The sequence below is a fragment of the Onychomys torridus genome, chromosome 1 (genome assembly GCF_903995425.1).
Source record: "Onychomys torridus chromosome 1, mOncTor1.1, whole genome shotgun sequence".
NCBI classification, from domain to species: Eukaryota; Metazoa; Chordata; class Mammalia; order Rodentia; family Cricetidae; genus Onychomys; species Onychomys torridus.
Window position 1 is genome coordinate 160816686 of NC_050443.1, and position 14924 is coordinate 160831609.

Consider the following 14924-nt stretch of genomic DNA (forward strand, 5'->3'; position numbering starts at 1 on the left):
AGAGGGGCACGGGGAAGGGATGACAATGGCAAAGGAAGAGCTGAACAGGGGGTCTAAGTGTGGGAGAGAGACTATTGTACAGTATGGTGAGTACAGGTAATAACTGCATGCTGCTCTTGCTGGTTAAGATGGTGGGTTGTAAGTGACCTTATCCCAAGTGGAAAATAATTCATGTTAGTTCAGGCCAGCTATTCCACAAGACATATATATTTCAGAACATCATGTTGTGTATGATAAATATGGAGTCTTCAGAAGTCTATTTTAAAAAGTGAGGCAAGAGTGATGGAGGTTTTGAGAAGCCTACAGCCTTGCTGTGCAACCAGGCCTGTGGACCAGCCCCACAATCAGAAATTCAAAATCTCAGGCTCCCCTGAGTTCTGCATGCTGACGAGCCCACTGTGTGGCTTGTATGTTCACTAAAGGATGAGGCATATTGCTCTAAGGAACTAGGCAATGTGACAAGAGAAAACTGGGCTGGAGTTCTCAAGTAAATGATAGTTCTGGCAGAGCCATGTGTTAATGGCCAGGCCCTCGGCCACTCATTTCTGGATGGATCCAGGGGTTTGTGAAGTGACTTCACCCTGGGAGATGCTCCCTGATAAGTTATGGGGCTTTGTTCTAGAATGGAGCTAGGGCAGGGGCCCATAACGACGTTACCACTTTCGTTACTCTTGCTATAATACCTGTTGGGCTTTTGTATCCCTGCCCTGGTCACTGCCAGACTCCCGTCTAGGTGAGGGCCTCCAGGAATTTCCAGGTAGGATTCAGGACTTGCCACCATGCAACTCAGTCTTTTTCTCTCTCTGTGGCATACTCCAATTTCCTCTCTGCCTCTGGCTCCCAAGCTGTGACACATTCCCTTCATTTTCTACAAAGCAGGTTATTTCCCTTTTGGACAAATTTCTAAATCTTTCTAATTAACTAATTGGGTTGGGTTGAAGCCTTGCACCATTTGTAACCTGTAATTACTAGAAAATTGCCATGGTAACCACACTACTAATTAGCAGCAATTTATTGCCATAGCAACCGGACCATAACAGAGATGTTACCCACAACTCCTTCTTGGCAAGTTGGCCACACAGTTGGGGAGCAGGTGAGTCCACAGTCAGGGAGCCAGCCTTTGGGGGCTCATCTCCAGAAACCTTAGGGTAGTATCCAAACTGGGGTCTAAGGCAGGGCAGCCAGGTGCTGCACAGCTCGCTGATGCCACAAGGGAACTCTTGAAACCAACGGAAACCTCCCGTCAAAACTGCCCTTCTGTGCCTCCTCTTGGCCAGTGACAAAGGGAACAGCAGAAATTCTCCCAGGACCCGTCTCTCCTTTTCTTCCTGCTTTAGGACACCCACACTCCCCTCCTCTGCCTAGGTTCAGCATAAACCACACCATACAGGGTTATCCAAAGGACGGTTAGGGACATCCTGATGAAGTCGACTTCACCCTTGTCAATGAATTCTTTGCTGCTGAAGCCAGCACCCTCTCTCACAGACACACACTTCCCCAGATGAAGCTGCAGGGGTGGAATGCCAGCCCTCAGGACTGGTGATCCGCAAGTCCAAGCTTGAGCTGTGTGACCTTGGGCATATCACTTAACCTTTCTAGGCTTCTGTTTTCTCATCTATGAAATAAACTGGTAATAATAATAGCTCCTTCTCAGGGGTGTCATAAATATTAAGTGGGATGAATTTTGGAAGGTATCTTGGAAAATGTCAGGTGCCACACAGTCATTAGCTGGGACTATTTACCACCTGCTGAGTGAATAATATCACTTTATTTTTGCCCAGCACTTCAAGCTTCAAAGGCCCCTTTGTTATGCTGTGGGGCTTTGAATGATTCCGTCTCCCCTTCCTTCCCAAGGACATGTGCCTCTTTGACAAGTCTGTCAGAGAGGTTGGGGGTTCCAGGGGAAATGACCCTCTGAAGTCCCCACTTCCTTTTGCCACATTTCAGGCTTCCCTGCCTGCTCACTGGACTCACCCCCTGTGGGGAAGCCTTGGCTAGTCTCAGTACCCACACCTCCAGACCTCTGACTCCTGTCCTTGGACAGTGCAGTCTCCAGTGTGGTGCTGATGCAGGGGTCCGTCTCCCAGCTCTCAGGGCCCAGATGGGGAGGGGAGGCAGAGGCTGTGGATGGACCACACACTCTGAACTGCTCCAACTATGGGCTACTGACCCAGGGATGAAGCAGCAGACTGGGATCCAGTTTCTGAGAAAGGGTCTCCTGAGTTCTTTCCTGGGCCATTCCCTCTCTCTGGCTTCAGGAACTTTGGACCTCTAGGTATCACACCCCTGTACTGCAAAACGAAGGAAAGGGGTGATGAGATGATCTTTAAGTCTTTGCTTTTCAACAGATCAAGCATCCTCCAAACTGGACCAAGGATAAACATGTTGGAAGCAGTTCCCTGCCCATCATCCCACTGCAGTGGAGGCTCAGGGGCTCTTCATTGAAAGGGCATGGGCCCGTGACGTTCTCCTACTGGAATCTTGTAGAAACAGGGTTCTCATGGACACCAAGGTTCATAGGCCACCAAGAACATCCAAGAACATATTGTGAAAGAGATGGCCTAAGATTCTGGAGAATGTGTGAGGTGAAGGGATGGGCGGCATGAGTTGGAGAAGGGGGTGGCAGGTAGGATGGTGAAAATGGGGTTCTCCTTTCTAAGTTTATTTCCTGCGTAGTTCCAGATGGAAGTGCTGAGGCTGGGTTGGTGTGGTGAGCCTGCTGATGCCAGGCAAAGCTCGACTGTGAGACTGTGTGGGAGCTGGTACTGTCAGGCAAGGACACTCAGCTCAGGTCTCTCCAACCCCTGGTTCCTTGAAGCTTTCCAAATGGGCCACCAGAGGCTGTGGGAAGAAGAGCATTTCCTCTTGTGTCCACCCAGCATAGAGGGGCCATGCAGAAGCTGTGTGAGGCCAGAGTGGGTAAAGGACTAGAAGGAAGAGTCTGGTGGCCCCTCCTGTGTGCTGGGCATGGGCACACGCATCTCACGTTAAGAGTCATGACACCTGGAGGTGTGTCTCATCACCACCACCACTTAACTGAGGAATAAGAAATTGCATATGTTTATCGCATACAACATGTTTTGAAGGATGTGTATGCCATGAAATGGTTAAAGTGAGCTAATTAACATATGCATCTCACATATTAATTATTTTAATTCTGTGAACACTTAGAGTCATGCAGGAATACAATGTATTGGTATTAACCATGGTCACCACAGTGTACAGTAGAACTCTTGAGTGCTCTTGTCCAATGTAATGAAAATGTTGTTTATTTTGGCTAATACCTTTTTAGTGTCCCCCAAATTCCCTCCATTTTCCAGGTGAGCAAGCTGAGGCTCACGTAGGAGCAATTACAGTTGGCAGGTATTAGGGTTCCAACTCAAACCCTCATGCTCTCTCCTCTGCTTGCTTCTCTGATACTTCTGCTCAGGTCCCCCTTTCAATAGGGAGGGGATTATACTGGCACCTCAGGGGTGTGGCCGCCAGTGTTATCTCGTTAAAATCTCTGGAGACAGCTGAGAAAAATTCACGTAAAAATCAAAGTTTTAGGCCATCACACATCTATTCACTTCAAAACAAGGATAGACCCCTCTGATAACCATCAAATGCATCTGACACCTCTGGGAAACGGTCCTCCTGCATCCTGAACCTCGGGAACTCCTTTGGGGACCCCTCTGGGGCTCCTGGACCTGGCTGTGGTACCTGTCACTCTAGCCTTGACTGGTCCTTAGCTGCTAGATCTGGCTGAGCAACTGCAAGAAGGCTGGTACCCACCTGGGAACCTGGGAGGCTCCTCCGCCCCCACCCGGAGCCACCAGCCACACTACTGATGGGAATCTGCCAGAAGGGCTCAGCTGGGCTTTGGGCCTCTCCGTCTCCTCCAATAATGACTTCCTATAAATCAGATCTGCCCTCCGCTTTGTTCCACACTGCTCCCAGCCAACAGCAGAACTCTCCACCCAACATCATAAATCCCCCTTCATTTTCTTTCCAAATTTCCTTTAAGGCTTCTTTAATCACCACCTTGCAGCCTAGGCAGATGCTCCCTCAAAGGGCAAGGCCTGAATGCAGAGGTCTCGGGGAAAGGGGAGGGCCTGAGTGAGGCTGTGTGCAGAGGAAAGGGTGACAGAAAGCTGGACTCCATCTGGGGTGGGAATGAAGATGTCTATGTGGTATCCAGGCCTGAAGACACAGCCTTCATGCCTCCATGACAGGTGGGTGGGCTCCCAGGAGATGCCCAGGAGAGGGCCCTGGTGCCACTCTCTCAGAGCCACAGGGCAGATGTGAGTGTGTGTGAGACCATAGGTGTTCCCTGAGTTCTTTAGCTCTGCCAGAACACAGTGAAGGTAGAATCTATGTTGGGAGAGGTCATTGTTTTCTATGGTATCTAGGCAGGCATGATACAGGTGGGGTCTGCAAATGGCAGCCTACTCCCTTTAGCCTCTCTGCTAGTTGGCTGGGTCAAAGTGCCTGGAGAATACCACAGGACTTCGCTCTACTTCTCTCTCTCTCCTATGCCACGTTGTCTACAGGATGGAGCCTGTTCCTCATGGTTCCCACACATCTCAGCTCCCAGCACTTCCTGGCTCCTAGAGGTCTCTCTCGTAGGTGGAGAGGTTAGGGCTTGGAGTGTTCAGGGAGTCACAGCAAGGGGAAGCAGGCTCTCCACTGCTATACTCAGTCCTGGCAGCCCTGGTTCAGATGCCCTTTAGGGGCCCTCAGTCCCCTGAGAGCAGCATTTCAGCCGCTAGATGGCACTGTGACCCAGCAGAGTGGCAGTCGATACCAGAATCAATAGTGTCTGGAGAGATCTCCCCTCCCCCTCCTGCATAGCATAACAACCTGTGCATGGTTTGTGTGCCATTGGCCCTAGTCACTGCAGGCTGCTGTCCTGAGCACCCCAGGCCAGACAGCTGCTTCAGCCTGACAACCTGGGTACACAGTTCAGGGCCTGTCTGCCAATGCATAACCCAGTGGGTGAGGGCCTTCCCTTTACCAGACTGGAGCAGGATACTCAAGTTGGAGGTCATTAGAAAGGCCAGCTGCTTGTGGCTAGTTTAAGCATCAGGAGATAGGGCCCCAAGTGCTGGTTTTCTATAAATCTCCTAGGTGACCTTGGGTGAGTCCTTTCTGCTATTTGGACCTAGTTTGATTCCTTGGCAAATGGGAGGTCCTCCCAGGCCACATGGCTGCCCCAGAAAATGAGGGCTGTGTGGCTTGGCTGTAGAGGTCGCAGTTTCCTGAAGCACATCTGGCCACTGATTGCTTCTCTCCAGCCTGCTTAGACCTTGCTCACTCCTCCCGGCTTCTCAGACCCCTTCCACTGTTCTGGCGTTTGAGCACTGGCTACCTGCCCAGAGTCTCAGCCATTGGGCTGGGCTCAGAATAGTGGCCCTTACATTTGGGGTTCATTCCCAGGGCTCAAGGGAGCACTCAGGGGCCATTTTCCAGCCAGATGTCCATGTGTCATTAACCGAGTGACAAGTGGGGGTTGCAGAATAGTGTTGGGGGGGCTGAGGAAGGCGGGCAGACAGAACAGTAACTTGGTGGGCCAAATTGGTTCTTGCCAGCCAAATGGCTTCTGGAAGTCTGCAGAACTGCTCTTATGTGTCCTCTGGGCATGCCAGCTGCCCTGGCCTCCTCCATGCCTCCACAGAAGCTGCTGGCCCCGCCACGGGTTGCCCTATCCTTCCAGCATGGCCGGCACAGTTGGCTGGGGCTCTCGTAGCATCTCTGTTCCTCAGCTGTCTTTGCTCGGCCCCCCTTCTCCCTGCTGCGTTCTGTGCCAGCCCAGCCAGCGTGAACAATGCCCCCTTCAAGCTCCAACCTCCAGAATTCTTCCGTTCTGTGTGTAATGCACTCTCCCAGTCCTTACCTCCCTTCCATCTCATCATTTACAAGTGTTTCCCCCCCCAGCCCGCACCCCTCCCTTCCTGCAAGATCAAGGCACTTAATTGCCAAGCCAGCCCAGTACACAGAACTGGGAGCTTACTCAGAAAAATTGACTGTACCAATCTAGGCTGAAGCGCCTCATGTTTATTCTTCTTCCCATGGAAACATGGTTTATTACTGACACTCAGCCTTTCTGAGGCACGTTCGTGCCCAGGGCTCCCAGGCACTTTGATGGGGCTTGAGCCACACAGACTACTTTACCGTCTAGTCATTTGTTCCCACAAACATTGTCAGATAGGCCAGCATTAACCTCTTTCACGGAGGTGGCAAGTTGGCTGGGTGAGGGCACCATCAACTCCTAGCAGGTCAGGACAACCTTTCCTGGGTGGAACTTGGAGATTTGCTGCCAGCCAAGTGTCTGGGGGAAGGGTGATGCCCACGTGACTTCCCATGCCACTTTCCATCTCCAAGCTTTGAGCTCAGGCTGGCTGCAGCTTTGGTAGTATAACTTGGAGCAGATGTGTGGGGAAGGCTAGCTAACAGGAGAATTTCTACACCCAACTGCAGGGCGGGTGTGAACGAGGCCGAGTTGTTATGCACAGCCCTGGCTTTCTGATTTTTGGCACTCAAAACAGGAACTGGATGGCTCTGCCATCAACAGCCTATTGGCAGATTATCAGAGTTTAGTCAGCAGCCCTGCTGGAATTAGAAAAACAGCCTTCCCTAGAAAGAGCTCCTGTCGGAGGCTCTGACAATAGGCCCCCCATCCAGAAAGTTGAGGGGGGGGCGCACCTTCCATAAAAAGTGCCGGAGACGGTTTGGAACAAGAACGCAATTCTTTGAGCTCAGTTATCCGAGACGGGACCCAGCCGAAGCTTAGGGACTTAGCGCTCAATTCCTGGCCGCTTATGTGTAAGTAAATAATTTCATCTGCTGTTGGGCAATAAAGAAAGCTTTAAATCTCCGTTCTTGTGATCTGTCAGTTTTCTCCAACGCAATCTGCTCACTCATCACTGGGGTTATAGCAGGGGAGGGGCGAGAGGTTCCTGGGACAGGATGACATGGTGTTCTTTTCATTCCAGTCGTTGGCAAGCCCCTACACCTGTTGTGTGGTGCCCCCAGCCCTCCCAAGCTCACACTTGCCAGGCATCTCACCTCCCCTTGGAGGGGCAGCATACATGGTGGGAGCGGATGATGCCTTCATCCCTGCTCAGGGTTTATAAACCTTCTCTGTCCTCCTGGTTGCTGATGAATTAGACACAGCTCTACAGGGCCCTGGACCCCAGCCCCAGCCCCTCCACTCACAGCCTCCACAAACTCGGCATACCTGTGTACTTGCTGACCCCTGCCTCGGCAGCCACATTCCTGAGTGCCAGGATCCCCCGGGACAGGTCACTGGCCTCAGGGTCCATTTCAATGAGCGCATCAGGTCCCACATCACCATAGGCATAGTTAGCGATGTAGATGGAGTATCGTCCGGAACCCTAAGGAATAATGGAAGGAGATGAGAAGCCTCATCTTAGTCCGGGCTTCCCAGGAAGTTGTCTCTGCCCCAGGGACCCCAGCTTTGCCGGTGGGTTGAAGTGTGTGTGAGCTACAACCCCAAGAGGTGCGCAGGACAACGGCTGCCATGTGGATGGTGCCCACCTCCCGAGCCAGACAACAAAGCAGCCTTTCTGGTTCTATCCTGTTCCAGAACACATCTCTCCCTCTCCCCCACAACCACCTTTTTATAGACAATTTTCTAATGTGCCTCCCTCCAGCTGAGCTCGCTCCAGCTGCCAGCCAGGGTAGCTGCTCAATAAATATTTGCTGATTGATTGATCTACCAGTTCCCATTATTCTCCGTCTCTCATTCAAGCCCACTCCAGCCTAGATGACAAGCAAATTCCTGTGCCTGCTCCCTCTCTTCCTTGCAGAAAAGGTACAGATTCCTGAGGTCTTCCATCCTCCTTCAGCCCTGTCTCCCCAGCTTATCAGGAAGAGATAGTTCACTGTTTTGGCCTTTATAATACGACCTCCTTTCTTTTTCTTTGCATCTCAGAGAAGCCCCGGGCACCGGCTTCTCCTTCAGTAGCCATCATCTTCTGTAGTCCAAACCCCGCTGATAAAAGATTCCTTTCTGCCTGTTATTATAATGGTGTTATTTCTCCGGTGGATGCCTCCTTCTTCCCAAGAGATACACACAGCTTCAAAATCTGTTTCCAGCTTCCCTATTATCTTTTCACCACTTTCCTCCAGAAGTTATCCCTCAAGCTCTCACTGTTTACAAAGTGTTCTTCGATGAGTTCTGAACCCACTGTCCCTGTCCTTAGGTGGCGTCAAGTCTAGTGTGGAAGGCTAGCCAGAGAAAGAAAGAGAAATAGCTGAGCTTGAGGTGGCAAGCAGAGGCTGTCAAACTTATTGACCTTCTCTGCTTGCTTCATTCTCTTATCCCAAGGCATCAGGATCAGGACCATCACGATCACTCACTTTACACCTACTGTGGACCCTTTTCTTTGGGAGGGAGGCGGAGCCAATCCAGAGACACTCAAGTGGGGGTGACTTGATGGGCGAGGACAGGGAAGGAGCTTAGAGTCTTCAGGGGACACAGAGGTGTCCAAACCACACAAGCGCACGGCAGATGCAGGCACAGGGTTTTCTAGTCTCACTGAAGAGAGGCTTGCAGCCTGGAGGCAGGCGCCTCACTATGAGCTTAAGAAAAGGTTTTCTAAGAGCCAGTGAAGCGGAGGGAAAGAACCTTCCAGGCAGAGGCGGAGAATGGCGGACTCACAGAAAGCATGGCAGCTGGTTCTGAGTCTCCAGAGGTCAAACACAAGGCAGGAAGTATTAGGAGATGAAATTGGAGACTGGGAGGCTGCTGGGTTATCAAGTCTCAACCTGTTATCTGGGAATTGGCGCTTTACAAGTCCCATTACTCAAGGCAGTCCCTGGACCAGCACCCCAATACCATTTGGGAGCCGCTGATAGAACTACAGAATGTCAGGGTCCACCCCAGACCTGCTTAACAAGAATCTGCATTTCAGTAAGACCCCACAGGACACTTAGGCAAAAGCGAAGTGTGGGATGCTTTACAACCCGTTGGAGTCTCAACAGGGGAAAACTTTGAGAGGTTCTCACTTGTACCCATCACAGGAGCTCCATATGTGTGCGTGCAGTGACTGGATGAAGTGAGAAAGAGACGGGCCAAATGGGAAAGTGCACCATGGCGAACCATTCCTGACCCCACCAGCTGCTAGCAAGCTCATCAACAAACGGGCAATTAAGCCCACGTGGGCTCAAATGCACTCTGCTACAAACCAGAAGCTTTATAAAATTCAGTTATACCTAGATCCTTACTTCAATTCATCTGGGTGATAAAACAGATAAACACAGGCGTGTTGTAGGTGTCGACGATTGTGGAAATTTACATGAGACTGACCACGGTAGTTCTAAGAGGGTGAGATGACACCAGGCATGGGAGGTGCTTCTGGTTGCTGGGTCTACACCAGGCATGGGAGGTGTTTCTGGTTGCTGGGTCTACACCAGGCATGGGAAGTGTTTCTGGTTGCTGGGTCTACACCAGCAGGGCATGGGAGTTGCTTTCTCTGGTTGCTGGGTCTTACACACCAGGCACGGGAAGGTATTTCTGGCAGCTGCTGGGTTACACCGGCTTGGAGTTGTTCGGTTGCGCTACTAACCAGGCATGCGAATCTCTGGTTGCTGGTCTCACCAGCACGGGAGTTTCTGCGAGCTCTGGTCTACACAGGCATGGGTCCAGAGCTAACATCAGAATCACCTGGGGAGCTTGTTGTCACAGACTCTCAGCCCCATTCCTAGAGATTCTGACTCAAGGGGTCTGGAACGGGTCTGGAGGATGTGCATGTCTAACAGACTTCCAGGTGATGCGGAGGTCAATGGTCCAGTGGTCGCCACCTAGCATGAATGAGGCCCTTGGTTCAAGGCTCAGTACTGCTGGGAAAAGGGAGAGGGAAACAGATTTCCAGGCTGTGTTGCTGCTGCTTACCAGTGACTCTAAAAAGCACCAGTCAGCGCCTATTAGCCCAGTCCTGGTCTAGCCTCAGGCCCTCAATGACTCTTCAGCCTTGGGCACATCCATCAAGGGCTCTTTCATGTGCTAAATGGGGATCAGATTCCCCCTGGTTCCTGGCAGGGTGGTTGAGAAGATGAAATGAGACAATGTATGTGAAAGGTCTTTGAAAAGACAAAAATGCTATATAAACATGAGGCATAATCATTATTGACCAGGGGACGCTTCTCGTAAGAGACCAGCTTTGAGTGAGTGTGATGAGATAAGAGGGCAGGAGGGTGCTCCAGGTTTGGAGCAGAGCAGAGTAGGGGTGCATGGCTGGGCCAGTGACATACTCCCCCGAGCACACATCACAACCTCCTGCAGGTCCCCCTGAACGGAACCGCGTCTCTGGGTCTTATCCCTGGCGTTTCTGATTGAGCTGGTCTGGAGGATGGAGCAGACAGGGTCTGTTCATGCTAGTGCACGCACAGTCTAGAGGAAGGAGGGATGTGTGTCCTGTTCTGTCACTGTCCACCATGTTCTCCTGAGACAGGATCTCTCATTGACCCCGGAGCTGGGGTAGTGGCTGGCAAGCCCCACAGATCCTCCTGTCTCTAACCCCACAGGACCAGATTGCAAGTGCCTGCAGAACCATGCCTGGCTTTTTACATGGCTTCTGGGGATTTGAACTCAGGCCCTTAAGCTTGGGCAGCGAGCACTCTCAACTTCCCAGTCATCCCCACAGCCTCTGAATCTTCCTTCCCAACACTGGGTGTGCCAACAATAGTCTGGGGACCACACTTTCAGAACCACTGACCCGTAAGACCAACCTCCCCCTCCCCCCAGGTGGAGGCTGTGGGGCCAAGTGCAGTTGGCTTGAGTGGAGCTTCCAGCACGCCTGGGTTAGAGATGTCTGCCTATTATTACTGTACCCAGAGCCAGGGCAGCCGAGGGATGAAGAGGCGGGTGCTGTTTTGGGGCAGGCAGAGTTCAATTCCCAGTTGTGCCTGCCATTTATTATGTGACCAAGGTCAAGTTATTTAATTGCTCTGATCCTTAATTTCCATATCTGTAGAAGGTGATAATGGTAGCTGGTACCTCGTGGGCTATTGTGAAGGTTCTGGAAGAGGAGTCCTGTGCACGGGACTCCATGCATGGTTTGCTGTGCAAGCGGAGGCTGCTTTTCTCTCTCGTCCTTCATCGTTGCTCTTGTGTTTCCTGCACCACACTGCATCCCTGTCTTCTAGTTCCCACACGGGCCTGGGCCTCTCCCAGCTCCTTCCTCACAGTTTGTAGGTCCCAGGAATGGCCAAGGTGGTGGACTCAAAAAGCACCTTTTCCCCTGCTGGTGACCCACTGAAAGCCCCCCCCCCCACCCCCGGGTTCTCCAAGGCCTGGGAGGATGGAGTGAGGCCCCGTGGGGAGCAGGCAGCTTCTGCATATCACCCTTTCCTGCTGCCTCCCACACAGCCCTTCGTCTTGTGTTTAAATGCCTGCCCGTGTGTGGATGACCTTGCTGGGACACAGAGAGCATCTTTGTGATTAACCTTCAGCTCCTCCCTCCAGTTCTGGGGGAACTTCCTACTTAGGCCAGTTGTGGGAGGCTTCGTCTTGACCAGGGAGGCGGGAAGCAGGAGGCATGTGGACAAGATCCCCAGCTGTGACCAGACCTGATATCCACGGCCCTCCACGCTCTCAGGACTTTAGACCCGCCTCACTGTCCCCTCCCACCAGGCAGGAGTCCAGGTGGCATGGATTCAGGTCAGGGCTAAATGTGGCTTCACAGCCCAGCTTGGCTTCTCTTCCCAGTACCAGCTTGTTAAGAAATAAATATTTATACCTGGCACCTGCCTTCCCCCAAGGCCTGGAGGCCCCTGCTGCGAACATTCACACTGAATCCCCAATCCCTCTGTGCCATCTCAATCCAAAGTTGGAGCCCACCCCTTCAGCCCCAGGACTGGGGCCAGAGATGCCCTATGGAGCAGAGCAGCAGCTGGGACTCCAGTGCAGTGATCATTGTTATAGAGCCGAGCAGGTGGGTGGCAGGGGACCAGGTGACAAGAGGGACAAACTGCTTCTTCAGAAGTCTCTGTCTGGGGCTGCTGGGACCTAGCTCAGGTCACGGGTGGCAGCTCCTCTTACCACTTCCATTCAGGCAAGCCTCCCCATGTTTTGGGTTGAACACCTCTGGGTAGGATGTACTAGGAAGGTGTTCATGGAACCATTGATGAACTAAGGTTCTAGAACATTCAGACAACCCTGCCTTGACCACTTTTGCACTCCCCTGTCACACCTTCAATATTCTATAAATGTGTACAGGAGGCCACATAACTCAGTGCCTTCCTCACCAGGGCATTTAATGTTATCTGAATGAAGGACCACCCCATTCGGTACTGGGCTTTGCTTCGTGTCCTAGACATGTAACTGATGTATTTTGGGTCCCCAGCTAAGTCACTGCTCCAAGCTGAGCCTCCACCCTCCCCTAAGAATCTGATATTCATGATCATAACCCCCCCCACCCCCGTTGCTTCCACAGGGTCAGGTCACTGGGAGGGTCGCACAAGAGATAAATGTTCTCACTCATCCTGAACCTTGGTTCTCAGTATTTTGCTTCTACTACTCTGTGTGAGACAGTGGCAGCTACCAAGGTGGGACAGCCCTGGGCTCTGTCCTCAAGGTGGCTGCCACTATTCCACAAGGAGATGTCTACCTGGGGAGTCCCTCCTGGCTCTCACATCAAGGGGTCCCTCTGCTTCTTCCCTCATGTGTCCCTGTACTCACCGTCCTGTCCACACAGGCCACCGAGCGTCCGGCAAAGAGGCTGGCCACTCCACGGGCCACATTGACGTCATCACTCAGGACGTCTTCCCAACGGTTATTACGGAACTTGAACAACTTGTCTGTGTACGTGGCCACACCTGGAGAGAGGAAGAAAGAATGGTGGGTGGACAGTGGGCAGAGGACAGGGAAGCTCTGGTTCTGTCTCCTGGCATTTGCCACAAGGTGACTGGGGCCAGAGGTCAGGAGGTTAGATATAAGGAGGTCCTCTGCAGGCAAGGGTCCTTTCTCCTCTCAGTTGTGAACTTGACTCTGGCTGGCCCCAGGGGAGAGGTTCAAGGGGAAGATGGCATGGAGCAGTGGTTATAAGCCTGGGGTTTAGAATCAGTGAGCAGAAGTTCCAGTCTCAGTTAGACCTAGATTCTAGGTCTTTGGGCAGGTTTCTCAGCATCTGTAAGCCTCAGTTTTCTTATCTGTAAATGGGATGACGGTAACCACATTCAAGCTCTCTATGAGGGATGAAGGAGATGCTGTACATTAAACGCTTGGCACAGTCCCCCTAGCTAGATTAGGCAGAAATGATTTCTCCATTTTTTAAGCTTTATTTTTATGTACATTGGTATTTAGGATGCCAGATCCCCTGGAACTGGAGTTACAGACAGCTGTGAATTGACATATGGGTGCTGGGAATTGAACCTAGATCCTTTGGAAGAATAGTCAGTGCTCTTAACCACTGAGCTATCTCTCCAGTCCCTGACTTCCCTGTTTTAAAGATGACCTACTTGCTGAGATTCACACTTCACAGGCTTGGTAGTCAGTGATTCTGGGAGTGTGTATGTGAACACAAGCATAGGAATGGGTAAGTGTGCAAGACTCAGGTGTGCGGGTGGGAGTGAATATGGGAGCATGAGTGAGCATGAGTGTGAAAGTGAGAGTGTTCAGGATGAGTCTGAGTCAGTGTGAGCATGAGAATGTGTGTAGTTGAGTGTGTTAGAAGTCACAGGAGCAAGTGTGCCCTGGTGGGAGACTGAGAATGGATGTGTGAGCATACAGACAAGTGTATGAGGGCGTGTGAGGGCGTGTAGATGCATGTGTGAATGTGTGCAGGTGGCAGCACTGTGTACACAGCCCACAGCTCCCTCAGAAGAACACCCACGCAAAGAACAGGGAGGCTGACTAGTAGACGTGCAGGGTGTTTTCAGGTGGGGGCCTCTGAGGAGTCAGGTCTACACAAAGCTGCTGTGTCTGGGAGGCACTCCGTGGGGCGTGTGTGTGTGTGTGTGTGTGTGTGTGTGTGTGTGTGTGTACACGCTCTCTGCTGTGTCTGGGAGGCACTCTGTGGGGCGTGTGTGTGTGTGTGTGTGTGTGTGTGTGTGTGTACACGCTCTCGCACACATGTCGTCTGAGGTTCTGGAAAGTTTCTTATCCTTTTCCAGCCTCACTTTCCTCGTCTGAGAATGACAGGTAGTAGCGGTCCTCACTCACAGTGTCACTGTGGTGTGAAGACACACATGCGGTCTGGTCACAGGTCAGACAGGATGAGAGCACACAGTGATAGCTTTGCACCCCTGCAGGGACACCGCCCCTCACTGAAATCCCTCGGGGCCCAGTGTGTTTAGAAACCCAGATTCTTCCTTCATCTTCTAGGAAGGAAACATGGTATGAACACTGTTGATTACATAACACCCCCAGCAGGGACTGGGGGTGGCACCCCATAATTAAACACATTAATATTTCTGCAGTGAAACATGAATATTCACATTAAGTGGGATAAATAAAGCTTATAAATAGCTCACATCAGCTCAGGACAGGTTTTGTTATCTAGTGAATTTTCCACAAACTTAAGAAAAAAAAAGTGCTAGAGGCTTCCAGAATGTTCTGGATTTCAGATCTGTGGAAAATGACTTAGGGTGTAGCTGCCATCATTGGGGCTATGTGAAGCAGCAGCAAGCTTGCCGGTGTGTTTAGATGCCGGGGGTGGGGGGTGGGGGGTGGAGGGTGGAGGTGGAGTGGGGTGGGTCTGAAGATGGCCCCTGCAGGCCTCCAGCCTTCCCCAGCAGAGAGCAACCTTGTCCATCTCATTCACACTGGGGCCCACTTAACTCTCTTACCCACTTCCTGAAATGACAGCAAATACGTTCCACCAAGGCTTGGGCGGGCAACCTTGGTTTCTCTGAGCAACTTGGAGGAAGAATTCCATCATCCTCCAAGTCTGGGAAAGACTGCATATTTGCCCAACCTT

General features: G+C 51.6%; 1 protein-coding gene across 2 annotated transcripts in view; it reads right to left on the reverse strand.

Annotated features, from left to right (window-relative positions):
* The window catches only part of Crtac1 (cartilage acidic protein 1), a 140712-nt gene that overhangs the window by 26538 nt on the left and 99250 nt on the right, over positions 1 to 14924 (reverse strand). For both annotated transcript variants that reach the window (XM_036169688.1, XM_036169680.1), the window contains exons 4-5: positions 12686 to 12822; positions 7220 to 7376 (exon numbers count right to left, since the gene is read on the reverse strand). In XM_036169688.1, the coding sequence (XP_036025581.1) occupies positions 7220 to 7376; positions 12686 to 12822 (294 nt within the window). The remainder of the gene's footprint in view (positions 1 to 7219; positions 7377 to 12685; positions 12823 to 14924) is intronic.